Source organism: Vigna umbellata, chromosome 1 (genome assembly GCF_029865625.1).
Source record: "Vigna umbellata cultivar VRB3 chromosome 1, Vumbellata_1.0, whole genome shotgun sequence".
Taxonomy (NCBI): Eukaryota; Viridiplantae; Streptophyta; class Magnoliopsida; order Fabales; family Fabaceae; genus Vigna; species Vigna umbellata.
In genome coordinates this window covers 24,661,250-24,674,707 of record NC_142165.1, presented here as the reverse complement: position 1 = coordinate 24,674,707, position 13,458 = coordinate 24,661,250, and the positions used below count along the sequence as shown (strand labels likewise).

The window sequence follows — 13,458 nt, the reverse complement described above, 5'->3', positions numbered from 1 at the left end:
CTATAATAATTATATTACATTTTAATTTTTGATAAAATATTTTATTAAAAAACTAATAAAAATTCAAAAAATATACTAATCAAACAAAACTATATATTTTATACTTTCATATATAGTTTTCATAATAACAAAAGCAAAATCCACAAGTAAAACAACTCCACCTATTAATTCTACCACAAGTTTGTAATAAAAATAAGAAATATATAGTTCACTTCATTTTTTTAATGATTCTATTTACTTTATAAAAAGTTATGATCATACAAGTTGACATCTAAATTAAAAAAAAGATACATGCTACTGCAGAGGATAATAGTAATATAGATAATTAAAATTTTGAGAATAATCAAGTATTAATAAGTTCATTACGTCCCACAATTTATATATATATATTAACCATCATGCAAACCTTCTAATTCTATATCAAAAGACAAGTTACTGTTACCTATCATTATGGTGATTAAAATAGAATTAAGTAATTAAATATAAATATTACTTTCATAACTTATCATAGTATAGAAATTTGTAATTAAAAAAATAATCAAAACTTATAACAATACACTCCATTCAAATGAATTATTATTTTCCCCAATCAAAGTTTTTGCTTCTCTTCCATGATTAAAACTAAAATTCGAAAGCATTTTAAAATTAAGCAGCACAACCACTCTCAAATTGAATCAAATTTGATCCGTTAATCATAACTAATTTGTACGAATCTAACTGGTACAGATATCTTGAATTCACGGTTAAGAAACCTTTATCGTTGAGGCAGAAGCCTGTATCGACAAAACTAAAGATCTTGAAGTCGCATAAACGGAACACTCTAACATTTTCTAATTTTAATGCTTTTTCAGTGATCTGTTCCTTCAAATGAGAAAAAAAAAACTTCATTTCAATTGTACAAGATGATAGTGAAGATCGGAAAATTGACACGAGAGAAGGCAGCAAGCTGAATTAAACACTCACACAGAAGTTACAGAAGAAAAGACATACCTAATTTCTCAGTAGAACAAAGTTTTGTGCGAAGATTCCAACACCAACACAAACTTAAATTGCTTTAAATTTCTCACATTCTTCACAGCGCAGAGCTATACTGATTCTGAGATATCTCTGTATAGAAGAAAGAGTAAAATGAGAAAAAAAGAGAAAAAAGAGTAAAATCATAAGGAGAAACCTTCGTGTTTTGTTGGAATAAGAAATTGAAGAATGATGGCAGCAAATGGGTTTCATTCGGGGACTAGAGATGGTGTAGCCAAAAGCAGAGGAATATATATATATATATATATATATATATATATATATATATATATATATATATGTAAATTTTTGATTTTTTTTTCTTGCCAATATTAATGTAAGAATAGTATACCTATGCTTGATATTTATTATTTTATTTTGCTGGCTATAAAGTATAAAATATTTATCACTTTTTCATATTATTAATATTAATATTTGTTAGAGAATCTAACTAATTAATTTTGGTTGAGCTCTCATCAACAAATATAAGTTGTTTAAAATTTATTTTGATTTAATTTATTAATTATTCATTTAATTTTATTTATTAATTATGTGAATAAATATAAATTTAAGATCACATTTAATTTTTTAAATAAATTGATCCAAAACTGAACAATAATATTAATATTAATATATAGAGAGATGGAGCAATAGGGTTAGGATTTATTGAGAATCATGGTAAGATCAATTTGGTCAAATTACAATTTTAGTATTTTTTTATACAATGAAAATATAATTAATTTGAACATAATTTTATAATTTTACTAATATGTACATCATATTTTATATAGTTTAAATTCTTTATAAATATGTTATCGTGTAAAGAACAAATCTTATTCTATTGATAAGCTTTAAAATCTATAGTAATTACATGTGTTTATATATGCATAACTTATACTATTTATCATTTATTTTTTATAGGAAATAAATGTACTTAACTATCTTTTTATTTTGTGCAGAAAATGTTACTGAAAGACAGTAATTCAATAAGAATATTTGTTTTGAAAGATTAAAAGGTGAGAGTATCTCTCATAATTTTTTATTGAAAAGTGTGTTTTGAGATAATTACTTAAAAATTTGAAAAGTTTGTTGTGTCAAGACTATATATCTAGTTTCTAGTAGTAATGAAAGGTGATAAAAAAAAATTGTATGACCAAGTACATATAAGACGTGTGGTCTTTCAAAGAAGGGAGTAAAACATTAAATTCTTTATCACCAAAGAATAAACTAGAAGAAAAAACAAGAATGAAAAGCTCAAAGTTCAAAGATTATTTTAAAATATATATATATATATATATATATATATATATATAAAGATAAAAATTAATTTTTAAAGATTAGTATATATATTTTTTTCAATAAGAATAAAAATGTAAATTATCATTAATTTTTATTGACAAAATAAAATTTGCCGATAAATATTAATTATCGAAAAACAATTATTAATGGATATTTTTGTTTGCTTTATCGATGAAAATATCCAACAGTAAATTGTAACTATTGATAAATTTATCAATGAATTTAGTTGTTAAATTTATCAATCTTGTTGACTATTCGCCGTAACTTATTCGATGAAATCAGATTTGTATTGGGATTTTCATCTAAATTTCAGTTTGTCTTCCTCAATTTTGTATTGAGCATCCAACAAAAATTTATAGTGATCATACCCATGTCTTGCCTTCAAACTATCGTTACGTGACTATTGTTATGACATGGTCACTACCGTGATGTGATCTTGTTGTGACGTTTTGTTCGTAACTTGATGAATCTTCCAATCGAGGATACATTATGTGTTTTTTTCACTCAATTGTCGAAGGAGGTTGTCGTGGTTGTTGTCTCATTAGTCATCAAGAGGTCCTATCGCGTATCTTACTACACCTCGAGGTAAGTTGTGCTTTGATTTAGTTTAAAATAAATTTGTTTTTCTATTCAAAATGTTATGACAGATAATGTTTCATGCTTTTACTAGTAAATAAACAACTTTTTAACTCGCACATTACGCTTCACTTTCAAAAAAAATCAAAGCGTATAAAAAGGTGGCAATGTTGTAATTTTGGTGACACTATATGTCTTGGTTTAGTGTGAACTAATGTCTAAGGGTATATACTGTCTTGGTTCTTTGGCCAACCGAAGCAAAAAACCCTACTGACCCAATGCCAATCAAAATTTTCTCCTGACAACTTTTTCAAAATAGGCCTACTGCCTCGGTTCTCTAACTAATCGAGGTAAAAAAAACCCTGACAGTTTTTTCGAAATAGGTCTATTGTCTCGGTTCTCTAACCAACCGAGGCAAAAAAACCTTGACAACTTTTTTGAAATAGGCATACTACCTCGGTTCTCTGACCAACCGAGACAAAAAAATCCTGATAGCTTTTTCGAAATAAATCTACTACCTCGGTTCTCTAACCAACCGAAGTAGTATGTCCTATCAGAAACTGATAACCTCTGATTCAGAACGTTCCAAATCCATTTTGTCAACCTCGGTTTAACCGCGAATCGAGGCCTATAGTTAGTAGATAATTTTAAATTTTCCATTTACAATTTTATTTTGAATTTATTCTGAAAGGTTTATGCAACGGTTGTCTTTAGAACTGAGGTAATAGCCTCTTCGATAGTCAAAATTCAAAAACGTAAAACAGTAACCACTCTTCGATAGTTAGAAAGTAAGAAAGTTGGAGAAAGAATAGAGTGACGAAATTGAAGAATGGGACGACAAGCGCCGCAAGGCGCAAGATCGGCTCTCCAAGCTCCTCTAGAGCTCGAGGGGGGCGATTTTCGACTCATGTAGTGGTCGCGTCGGACGACCTGAGGGTGTCGATGCAGGTCCGACAGAGCGTTTTAGCCGAGAAGAGTTGGTTCTTCGTGGAGAAGCTTCGCTGCGATGGTGCAATGTCGCACTCGGTGGAGATTAACGACTGCGACAATGTGGAAGTGTATGTGGAAGCTATGATTTTGATATACTGCGAGGATCATAAGGCTAGGTTGCGTTCCATGGGCGATGGGTTCCTAAAGTTTTGAGCTTGCTTAAGGTTCCTAAAGTTTTAAGCTTGCTCAGGTTGATGTTCGTGGTTTTGTACATTCTTTTTGTTCTTGTTTCTTGACTGCAATTGGTTTCTTATGTTCTTACTTTTACTTCCATTATTTTGTAAGTATCAATAACAATCATGTTTGATCTTGGGGTTGTGTCATGCTTAGAATATTTGGAATGTATTCCATGGAGTGAGGATGAACAAGAGGAAGTGATATCCTAACTAGAACATTTGTAGATTCATGACTCTACAACTGAAGTTCTTCAAAAAATATCATCGAATCATATCCATTTACTACTAATAGGACTGATGACATCTTCTTAAACCTAATAAAAAATAAAAAAACAAAATAATTTAACGAAAAAATAAAAAATTAAATAAAAATTATATTGAATAGAGACAAAAGTCTATTCCTTTTTATTTTGGTTTAGAACTGAAGCAAAAATTCTCATTTTTATCTTTTCTATGTATATACCTCGATTTGTGCATATAATAAGAAAAAAAAAATAACCACTCTTATTTTCGTTTAGTGCACTGATGTTTAGTTGGTAAGAAACATTCATATCTGTGTATTTAGTACGGTTTTGTACCTAATTGGCTGTAAGTAGAGTGACTGATAGTGTTGGACTTACCAGCATACCAAGCCTCCACAATTTATTTATCTTATCATTGTTTTTAAAATTATTTAAGAACATATTTTAAAATATATTTTATGAAAAAGGTTAGGTGATTTTTTAATGTTAATTCTTCATCATGTTAACAATTTTCTATCTCATTTTATGATGTCAAGTTCTATGTCAGCGGGATAACGCAAAAAAATAAAAATGATAATGATTACAATTGCTATTAAAGAGTAACACGATAAACAGTATTTAAAAGTTAAAATTTTAGTAGTGCGTTGGTATATATATTAATTATTTTTTATTTATTTAAACAATATAACACATAAAAAAAGTAAATAATTGATTAAAATATGTTCAGTATTTATTTGTTTAGATGTTTTATCCTTGTTATGAACCTTTTGAGTTTGGAGTTACTTTGGCTTTACTTCTAGCAAAAGTATTTCTTCCTCCACCTCCATAATGTTAACCTGCATACACACAATTTTTTTTTATTTTATATTGTAAATTCTATATCTTAAAATACAAATTAAAAAATACATTATAGACTATATATTTTGAAATACAAATAAATTATGGATTCTATATTTAAAATAATTTTTTTATGTCATAATACAAAAAAATTGTATTATATATATATATATATATATATATATATATATATATATATATATATTTATATATATATATTGGATAGTGGTTTTTAGAATAAAGAAAATTACATTTTAGATTATACATGTTAAAATGCAAATAAAAAATGCATTTTTAATTATATCTTTCAGAACTGAAAAGTTTACATTCCGAATTACACAATGAAATATAAAAATTTACGAGAGTATATGAACAAAAGTTATGGAGGTGCAGGAACTACTCTATCTTTTCTTAGGTTAGATCAGCATTAGCTTAATATATTGATATCTTTTATGAAGAGTTAGTATCACTAAAAAAAGCTATTTATATGTCAAATTAAGGTGAAAACCGAAAAGTAAAGTTAGGAGAAAAGGATTATCGTTGAATCAGTATTGCTAGAGTGAAACCACAGAAACATTGAACCTTAAAAAGAACGTAAGAATATTAAATGAAATACCTTAGCCTAGATATTCATTTACTTGTTAAACTAATCTTTTGAATTCAGTTGGTACTTTATCTATCAAAGTCAATGAAGAACTCTCTACGTTACAATCTTTTTCCGGTTCCTTAATCTTCTTCATTTTCACCCAATAATAATATAATAAAAGAACGAAATCTATATGGTAAGGGCGTTAATGGATAGAGTCGTTACGTAACTGTAACCGTGCAAATTTTGAAAGTTTTTGTTTAATAGAGTTTTTTCAGACAAGGTAATTTTACTTTGAAATTCAGGAATCGTTAATGGATGAAAATTTGAATAAGCCATCAATGACGAGGCAATTCAACAGCAGTGTGAAAAGAATCATATGACAACTATTTCTTTCTCCATTTTATTCAAAGTGGATACTTTCCTTGGTCAAAAGAAAAAAAATATTAATAAAAGAAATTATGTTTTGTTATTATACGAAAAATTTCAGCAATCATTAAAAGAAAGGAAAAAGTTCGTGAATCCTCGGCTGAGAAAGAGATCAAAGATGTATTCATATATATATATATATATATATATATATATATATATATCTTCCCCCTCTCTGTATATATAATCACATTTTGTCAAAATATAAAATGTGTGTAAATTATAATCTCTCTCCATTAGAACGTTTATTTTAATGAATGCATAATGTGTTTATATTAGATAAAACTTGTATGATATTTCTCAATACAAATAAATAAATAAATATATGAAAAAATAATAAATGAGAAAATATTAAATGAAGAGAGTGTTCAACAAATAACATTATTTATAATGATGGTCATTCATTACCGAAAAATACGTGTTAAACTATTATTAGGGTTGGATTTGCGTCACATGCAACTCTAAAATCATGGATGGTAATTCGTTTGTGTTAATATTTAAGATTGACTCTAAGTAATGTTAGTTTAGCTAGTCCTAATTCATTACTAATTTTAAAATTTATTTTAATTAAAAAAATGTAACATTGGTCAAGCTTAATGTATTTTATTTTAAAAAATTAATTAGTGTCCATCATGTGAATTTAAAAAAAATACAAAATCATATGCAGTTTCTATATTCAACAAATATAAAAAAATTATAATTGATGAAAGAGATGGATGTAGATAAATAAGTATAAGAGAGATAAATGTAGATGAAAAAGATGAATGCGAAGGAATGAATGAGGAAAAGAATGTGGTGGAAAGAGCAGAGGACAAAAAGATGGATAAAAGAGATAGAAAAGAAATATAGATGAATGTGTGTGATTCAAAAATATCAGTATGGATAAAGCAGATGAATGTGGATGAAAGTGAAAAAATTTATAAAATGAAAAAATTTATAAATGTGAGCGAAGAATAGAAGGTGATGAAATTTATATAACAAGTAAGAGAAGAAAATTGTAAGTGAATAGATTTGTCATCTTTGTTGAATTTAAGTAATTAGACTAAAAGGAATCGATTGAATCCTAATTTGATAGTCAAATACAAATTAAATTGAATGATATTGAGATTCAATTTTTATAAATCAATTTAGTAGATTGATTGAATGAGTTAATTCTTAAAATTTGAATGTGAATATTTATAGAACTATAATATTATATTTGATATGTTGTAAATGAACTTAGGATTTCTCTAAACTTAAACTTAATTAGTCTAAAATAAAATCCCAACTCTATTTATTTCTAACATGATGCAAATAATGAAGAAAAGTTATATATTAATTTTCTTACTTCTTTTTTTTCTTAAAAAAATATAAAATTTTATATTTTTATACTAATTTTATCCTTATATTATATATAAATAATATAAAAGTATGTCAAATATCATTATTTAATAATGAAAAAACCATTCACTTGAAAGTGATTAAGTTATCAAGTTAATCTACTAGTTGTCAGGTTTTTCTTTTTCTTTTATCAAAATGGTGCTATATTAAATGCAAATGATTAGAAAAAGCAAATTTTATAACCTTTAGGGACATGGAAAATGATGTCTACGTACACCTTCATTTTGAATAAGTCATGCATGACACAATTTCAAATATTTAAAAGTAAAACCCATATTGGCTCTACAATATTGGTGAAAGGAGAAGTTATTATATGATCAAACATGATTTTGATTTTTTGTTTTTAATTTGAATTTAAGTTGTGCTAATTTTATATAACTTTAGTTCAAATCAGATTATATTAAAGTCATTATAATCCTTTACAACTTTAATTCAAATCTGATTATACTAAAATGATGTTATTTTTATTCGACTTAAGTTCAAATTAAAAAATAATAATAATTAAAATCATGTTTGATCTACACTACTTTTTCTCTTACCTAAATACTATAGGATCATCATGACTTCACTTTAAAGTTGTCATGCATGTTGTGTCATGTACATTGCGTCTTGCATGATTTCTTCATAGTCATATTTGTAAATTTCTTAAAACTTATTCATTTCGATAATTTTTATATAAGATTGTATATTATAATAAAAAGAAACCCTTAAACGCCTATAAAATGCTTGAGTAGAGAATTTTATTTTTCCACTATAGTTTTCAATTTTTCTCACATTTTTATAAAAGTAAACACTTTGTTAGGATAAATAAGTTAACTTCTGTTTAGACAATGGTGAGTTTTTTTTTTAGATTATCTTTCTTGTTGGGTAAACCATCGACTCGCATATCACGGTTGAGTTTATGGAGAAGTGGTTCACCAGAAAAACACAATACCAATGAGATATGAGCCTAAAGAATTGATACTACTTTCTACACAAAATCTTAAGACTCTGAGTTAATGGATATGGGACTTAGACTCACACTTTGATTCACAACACCCCTCCGTCGTATAACACATGAGAGATAGAATGTTTAGGTTTTCTTAATTTTTTTCATGAGTATTGACTTATTCCTGTTATCTCTTTTGTACTTTCTTTCATATATTTTCGGCTGCTGCAATATGTTTAACATGTCAAATTTACTAAAAATAAATAAATAATAAAGTGAAAAGAATAAAACCATCTTAGAGAAAATGCTAATCATTATTAATGTTAACCACCGTGTACAGTTCATCAGCTTCAGAACTTAAAACTTGATTACTTTATTTCTTAACGAACTTCTTATTTTCTTTAAACCGCTCTTCGCTATTTGATTCATTATATAAACGCATGAGCTCACTGGTCGCACACGGTGGTTTCTTCTTTATTCTACCTACTTAACATTAGTTTGTCGTTTCTATCTAACATCATTTGAATAAATCTTAGGATACATATGATAAATACTATTTGTTATACGACAGAAAATTTATCAAATGCCCTACTTGGGTCAAGACACATGACACATTATATTTCTTTACGTAAATCATTATTCGAATATACGTCTTAGGATACATGAGAAATACGCGTTATACGGTAAGAAAACATTATTAAATGCCTTCTTGGGCTATTACATCACGAAAAAGTTGTTCAGACATATGTGATAATACAACTAGGATAAGAAAATACTTTGAAATGGTAAATGGTCATATAAGAATAATTTAAAACCCTGGATGCAACCCTTATAAATGGTGGATATATATGAAGGCAAATTGAGAGGTATATCAGTTAAGTGTTATAGAAAAGCTTTCAATCTTTTGCTCACTACATCATTTCCATGGCTGAAATAACATCAACTCAACCTAAATTGAATGTTCCCCCAGTTGAGAACATTACTTCTTCTCAGCACAGTGCAGATCTTTTTTCTGCTTCGAATGATAACATACCCACCGTTGATTACTCTCTACTATTTTCTGATAACCCTGTTCAACGATTTCTTGCCCTAGAAAACCTTCGCCAAGCATGTCAAGAATATGGCTTCTTCTATGTAAACTCTTTCACCTATATATATACGCTATGCATGAATCCTTTTCTCTTTCAATGTTATTATTACACCTCAAATATTTCATATGTATAACATGTTTCATCATATATATGATTATTGCTTCGCATGCATCATGCAGTTGGTAAACCACACCATCCCAGATGAAGTGTTGGACTCTACTCTAAAGGGGTTTTCTGATTTCTTTGATCCAAAAACCATAGATGAAAGAAGGGTCTTCCGCAAAAGTGGTCCATCAGATAAAATTCGATGGGACCTAAACTCGTCTGCTGGAGAAAATAGGGAATATCTCAAAGTTATCGCACATCCCCAGTTCCATGCTCCTTCTAATCCATCAGGAATTAGGTATAAATATATAAAGGAACCATGATGTTTAGTATTTCTCTATAATATATTTTATAATACTGTTTTATGTTTTTGTGATGTTTCATTCGAATGTGTTTGGGACATTTGTTTTATCAGAAAAATTTTAGAAGAATATCACAAAGAAATGAGGAATATAGTAGCAGGGTTGGGAAGATCAGTGTCTACAACATTAGGGTTTGAAGAAGACTACATAGAGAAGGAGTTCAACCTGAAGTCAGGGTTTGATGTGATGGCTATGAATCTTTATCCACCAAATTCTAGGTCAAAGGGAGAGATTGGTATCCCTGAACACACTGACCCTGGCTTTGTGGTTACCCTAGTGCAAGATGTAGATGGTGGACTCCAAATACTATCACATCAAGGAAAGTGGATCAATGTTTATATACCCCATCATGCAATACTCATCCAACTTGGTGATCATCTTGAGGTACTTTAACTTAATTTAGTTTAAGTCATTTTTACCTAATTTTGGTTACTTCAAGAAGCTCTTGTGTTAACTTTTTTCAACCTTGACTTAGGTCTTAACCAATGGAAAGTATAAGAGTCACATCCATCGAGTTATTGTCAACAAAAATAAGGTGCCAAGGATATCTGTGGTCACCCTTCATGGACCTCAGTTGGCGAAATTCATCAGCCCGGGCGTAGAGTTTGTTGATGAAGAACATCCACAAAGATACCATGGGATGACCTATAAAGAATCATTGGAAGCAAATGGGGGTCATGAGATAGATGTGCAGTCCTCCCTTGACAAAATTAGATTTTTGTGAAACTTTGAACGAATATAAAAAACAATTAATGAACACTTGTTCTCACCTACAATTGAAAAACAAACGAGATTACAAAAATATTTTAATATAAAAAATGATATATATATATACTAAAAATGTATAGAAAAATTAAACATTATATAAACTATATGATGTTGGTATATCAATACTCAATTAAATAAGCTCTCACTTGTATCGTATCATATATTATTGTATACTTGTATCATTATTGTATGAATAAACTATTTTATTCAATTATTAAATTAATAAATTTTCTTTTATTAGTGTTATACACAGATATTTCCTCTAGCTTAACAACTTTGTAAAAAAGCTTTTGTTAAAACCGTTTTTCTCTATTTCAGTTGTAAATTTAATTATTGTATATAATCCATCTATGCAATTATATCAAATGAGTTTATCTTTTCCTTCTCAAGGATTCTTGCTTTTTGTCTTTCTCTAAAGTATGTTTTCATATCACTAACATGGTATTAGAAGGTACATTCTTAGCGTCTTTTGGTGTATTTTTTCATCCTTGATCGACCAACCATGATTTCCCTATTAAAAAAAATAAACAAACCGCACACTAATAATATAACTCTATGCTTCAATGTGTGTTAATTTCATTCATTGACATGGGTTCTATATACAGTAACAAAAGTAACACATTACATAAGAATAAAAATGACTGACGCAAGAATAAAAACTACTGACGTGAACAAGAATAAAACTGAAAAAAAAAACTAAAATAATCTAGACTGTTTCTACCAAAATAAAAACAAATCATTGGTTGGCCAAGGTTGTTACTGTGAAGCAAAAACTAAAATAATAACTAAAATATGATCGCGATACAACTTATTCGCGATTCTGAAAAATAAAATTTCACCTGAAATTACTAATTAACTATTTATGATTTTAAGTTTATTTAACAAGTTTCTTTCGTAAATTTAAATTCTTCTTCGGATAAACTTCCTTAATTCCTGAAATGATGCGACATATAATGATTTTGTAAATATATCAACTATTTATTTCTTGTTTACTACGTGTTTAAGTTTCACGCTTCCTTTTTTCACCTTTGTCGGAATGAAATGAAAATGGACATTAATATGCTTACTTCTTTCATGGTTGATTGGATTCTTTGCCAACTCAATTATTTATCTATTGTCCATCCGAAATACTACCAAAAAGGAGGACATTACCGAAGGCCAGAGTCCGTCGGAAACATAAAAAAGTCGTCGGTAATGCATATAACCCAATAAAGCATACTCTAATTTTCTAGTATGTTAAAGAGTATGAAAGGGTTACGAGGCATAAGGTTATGTTGTGTAGGACCTATGTCCTTGGTAGCCTAAACCATCCAAATCTTGACCAATTGATAGAATTAGTGTGAGGATTGGAATGAACGAAAAGGACATTCATTTCGATGATTAGATGTGCATATGGAATAGAGCAATTGGAGAAGTGGTTGTTGAAAGATGGGTTTCAAGATATGGTGAAAGGGAGAGGGATTCTAATAAAGAGTTGGGGGCCACAAGTGTTGATATATGCACAAGTTTAGGACCTCAAATTTGTTGTGCACTTAGGACAACAACATCACGCTCAACCAAATACAGTAGAAAGAGTTCATACAATAAAGACATGTCCTTAAACATAAATGATGTACTTGGAAATGATGAAATTTTGGACAGTTCACTTCAACTACAGCCCTTCAACAATTGTGCCTTAGCCCCTAATCGAAACCACAAAATCAGAATATATAAATTCACACCATAAGGATGATAAACTTGTAATATTAGAGAAATTATAGCCAATTAGGTCCTAACACGAGAAAGAGAAAAAAAAGGACCTACCCAACTATAGGAAGTATGCTCTTCTCGTTCTCAACTTTTGCTTCTAATGAGCAAATGAAGAAAGTGAACCTATATGAAATTAATCAAATCAGAATAAGATGTCAAATCTTAATAAAAAAATTTACAAACTAGTTAACAAGAAAGAAAACTCCTAACAACTAGTTTATAATACATTTTTTTTAATAATTACTCACAAAAAAACATGGAAAGGGCTTACAGGAACAATTAGTGTTCAAATATGAGAAATAGATTTCTAATCATACTATTCTTTTTCATTCGATCCTATATTGAATGATTACAAAAGAAAAAGCCTCTAAACAATATTTTGAACAAATTACATTACCATTGAACAACAACTTCAATGCAATGCAATGATACTCAAAACGAAAATGTGTAAGCACAGTTTGAACCTACCTCCTCACGCAGCGACAACGGTCTCGTCACACACCCCTTCGATTGGCGGCTTCGCGATAGTCCAAACCCTACTCAGGCCGCCATAACACCCTCCTCAAGCCACCACCCACCGTCACGGAACCCCTTCCACCGACAATATAAACCCTCACCTCAACCACCAGCTTCCTCAGGGTCAATTTCATTCCACGATAGACGAATGAGCACACCGCGATTGAGGAGTAGATGAAATCAAAAAAAAAGGAGAATGGCGTAAAGGCTAGGGGGAAGTGCGAAAAAATGGCAACCATTGAACGAGAGAGGAAGATTAGGGTCGAGAGGGTTTTGGGGGGAGAAGCTTTCACAAAGACTGAATTTGGGAGAATGGGAGAGCGAAATCCCAAATTCTAATTTCACTAAATTGAACCTTATACCGAAGGGCGTATTCCTTTGGTATTGTCACTGTTCCATTACCGACGGAC

The 13,458-nt window shown here is 29.2% G+C and overlaps 1 protein-coding gene across 1 annotated transcript; it reads left to right on the top strand.

Moving 5' to 3' along the window:
- The first annotated feature begins 9,348 nt into the window (after window positions 1–9,348).
- On the top strand, window positions 9,349–11,046 carry LOC124836529 (2-oxoglutarate-dependent dioxygenase 19-like). Its single transcript, XM_047311699.2, has 4 exons — window positions 9,349–9,591; window positions 9,728–9,951; window positions 10,069–10,399; window positions 10,491–11,046. The coding sequence occupies exons 1-4, from the start codon at window positions 9,382–9,384 to the stop codon at window positions 10,737–10,739; spliced, it is 1,014 nt and encodes a 337-aa protein (XP_047167655.2). The 5' UTR covers window positions 9,349–9,381; the 3' UTR covers window positions 10,740–11,046.
- Window positions 11,047–13,458: the final 2,412 nt, after the last annotated feature.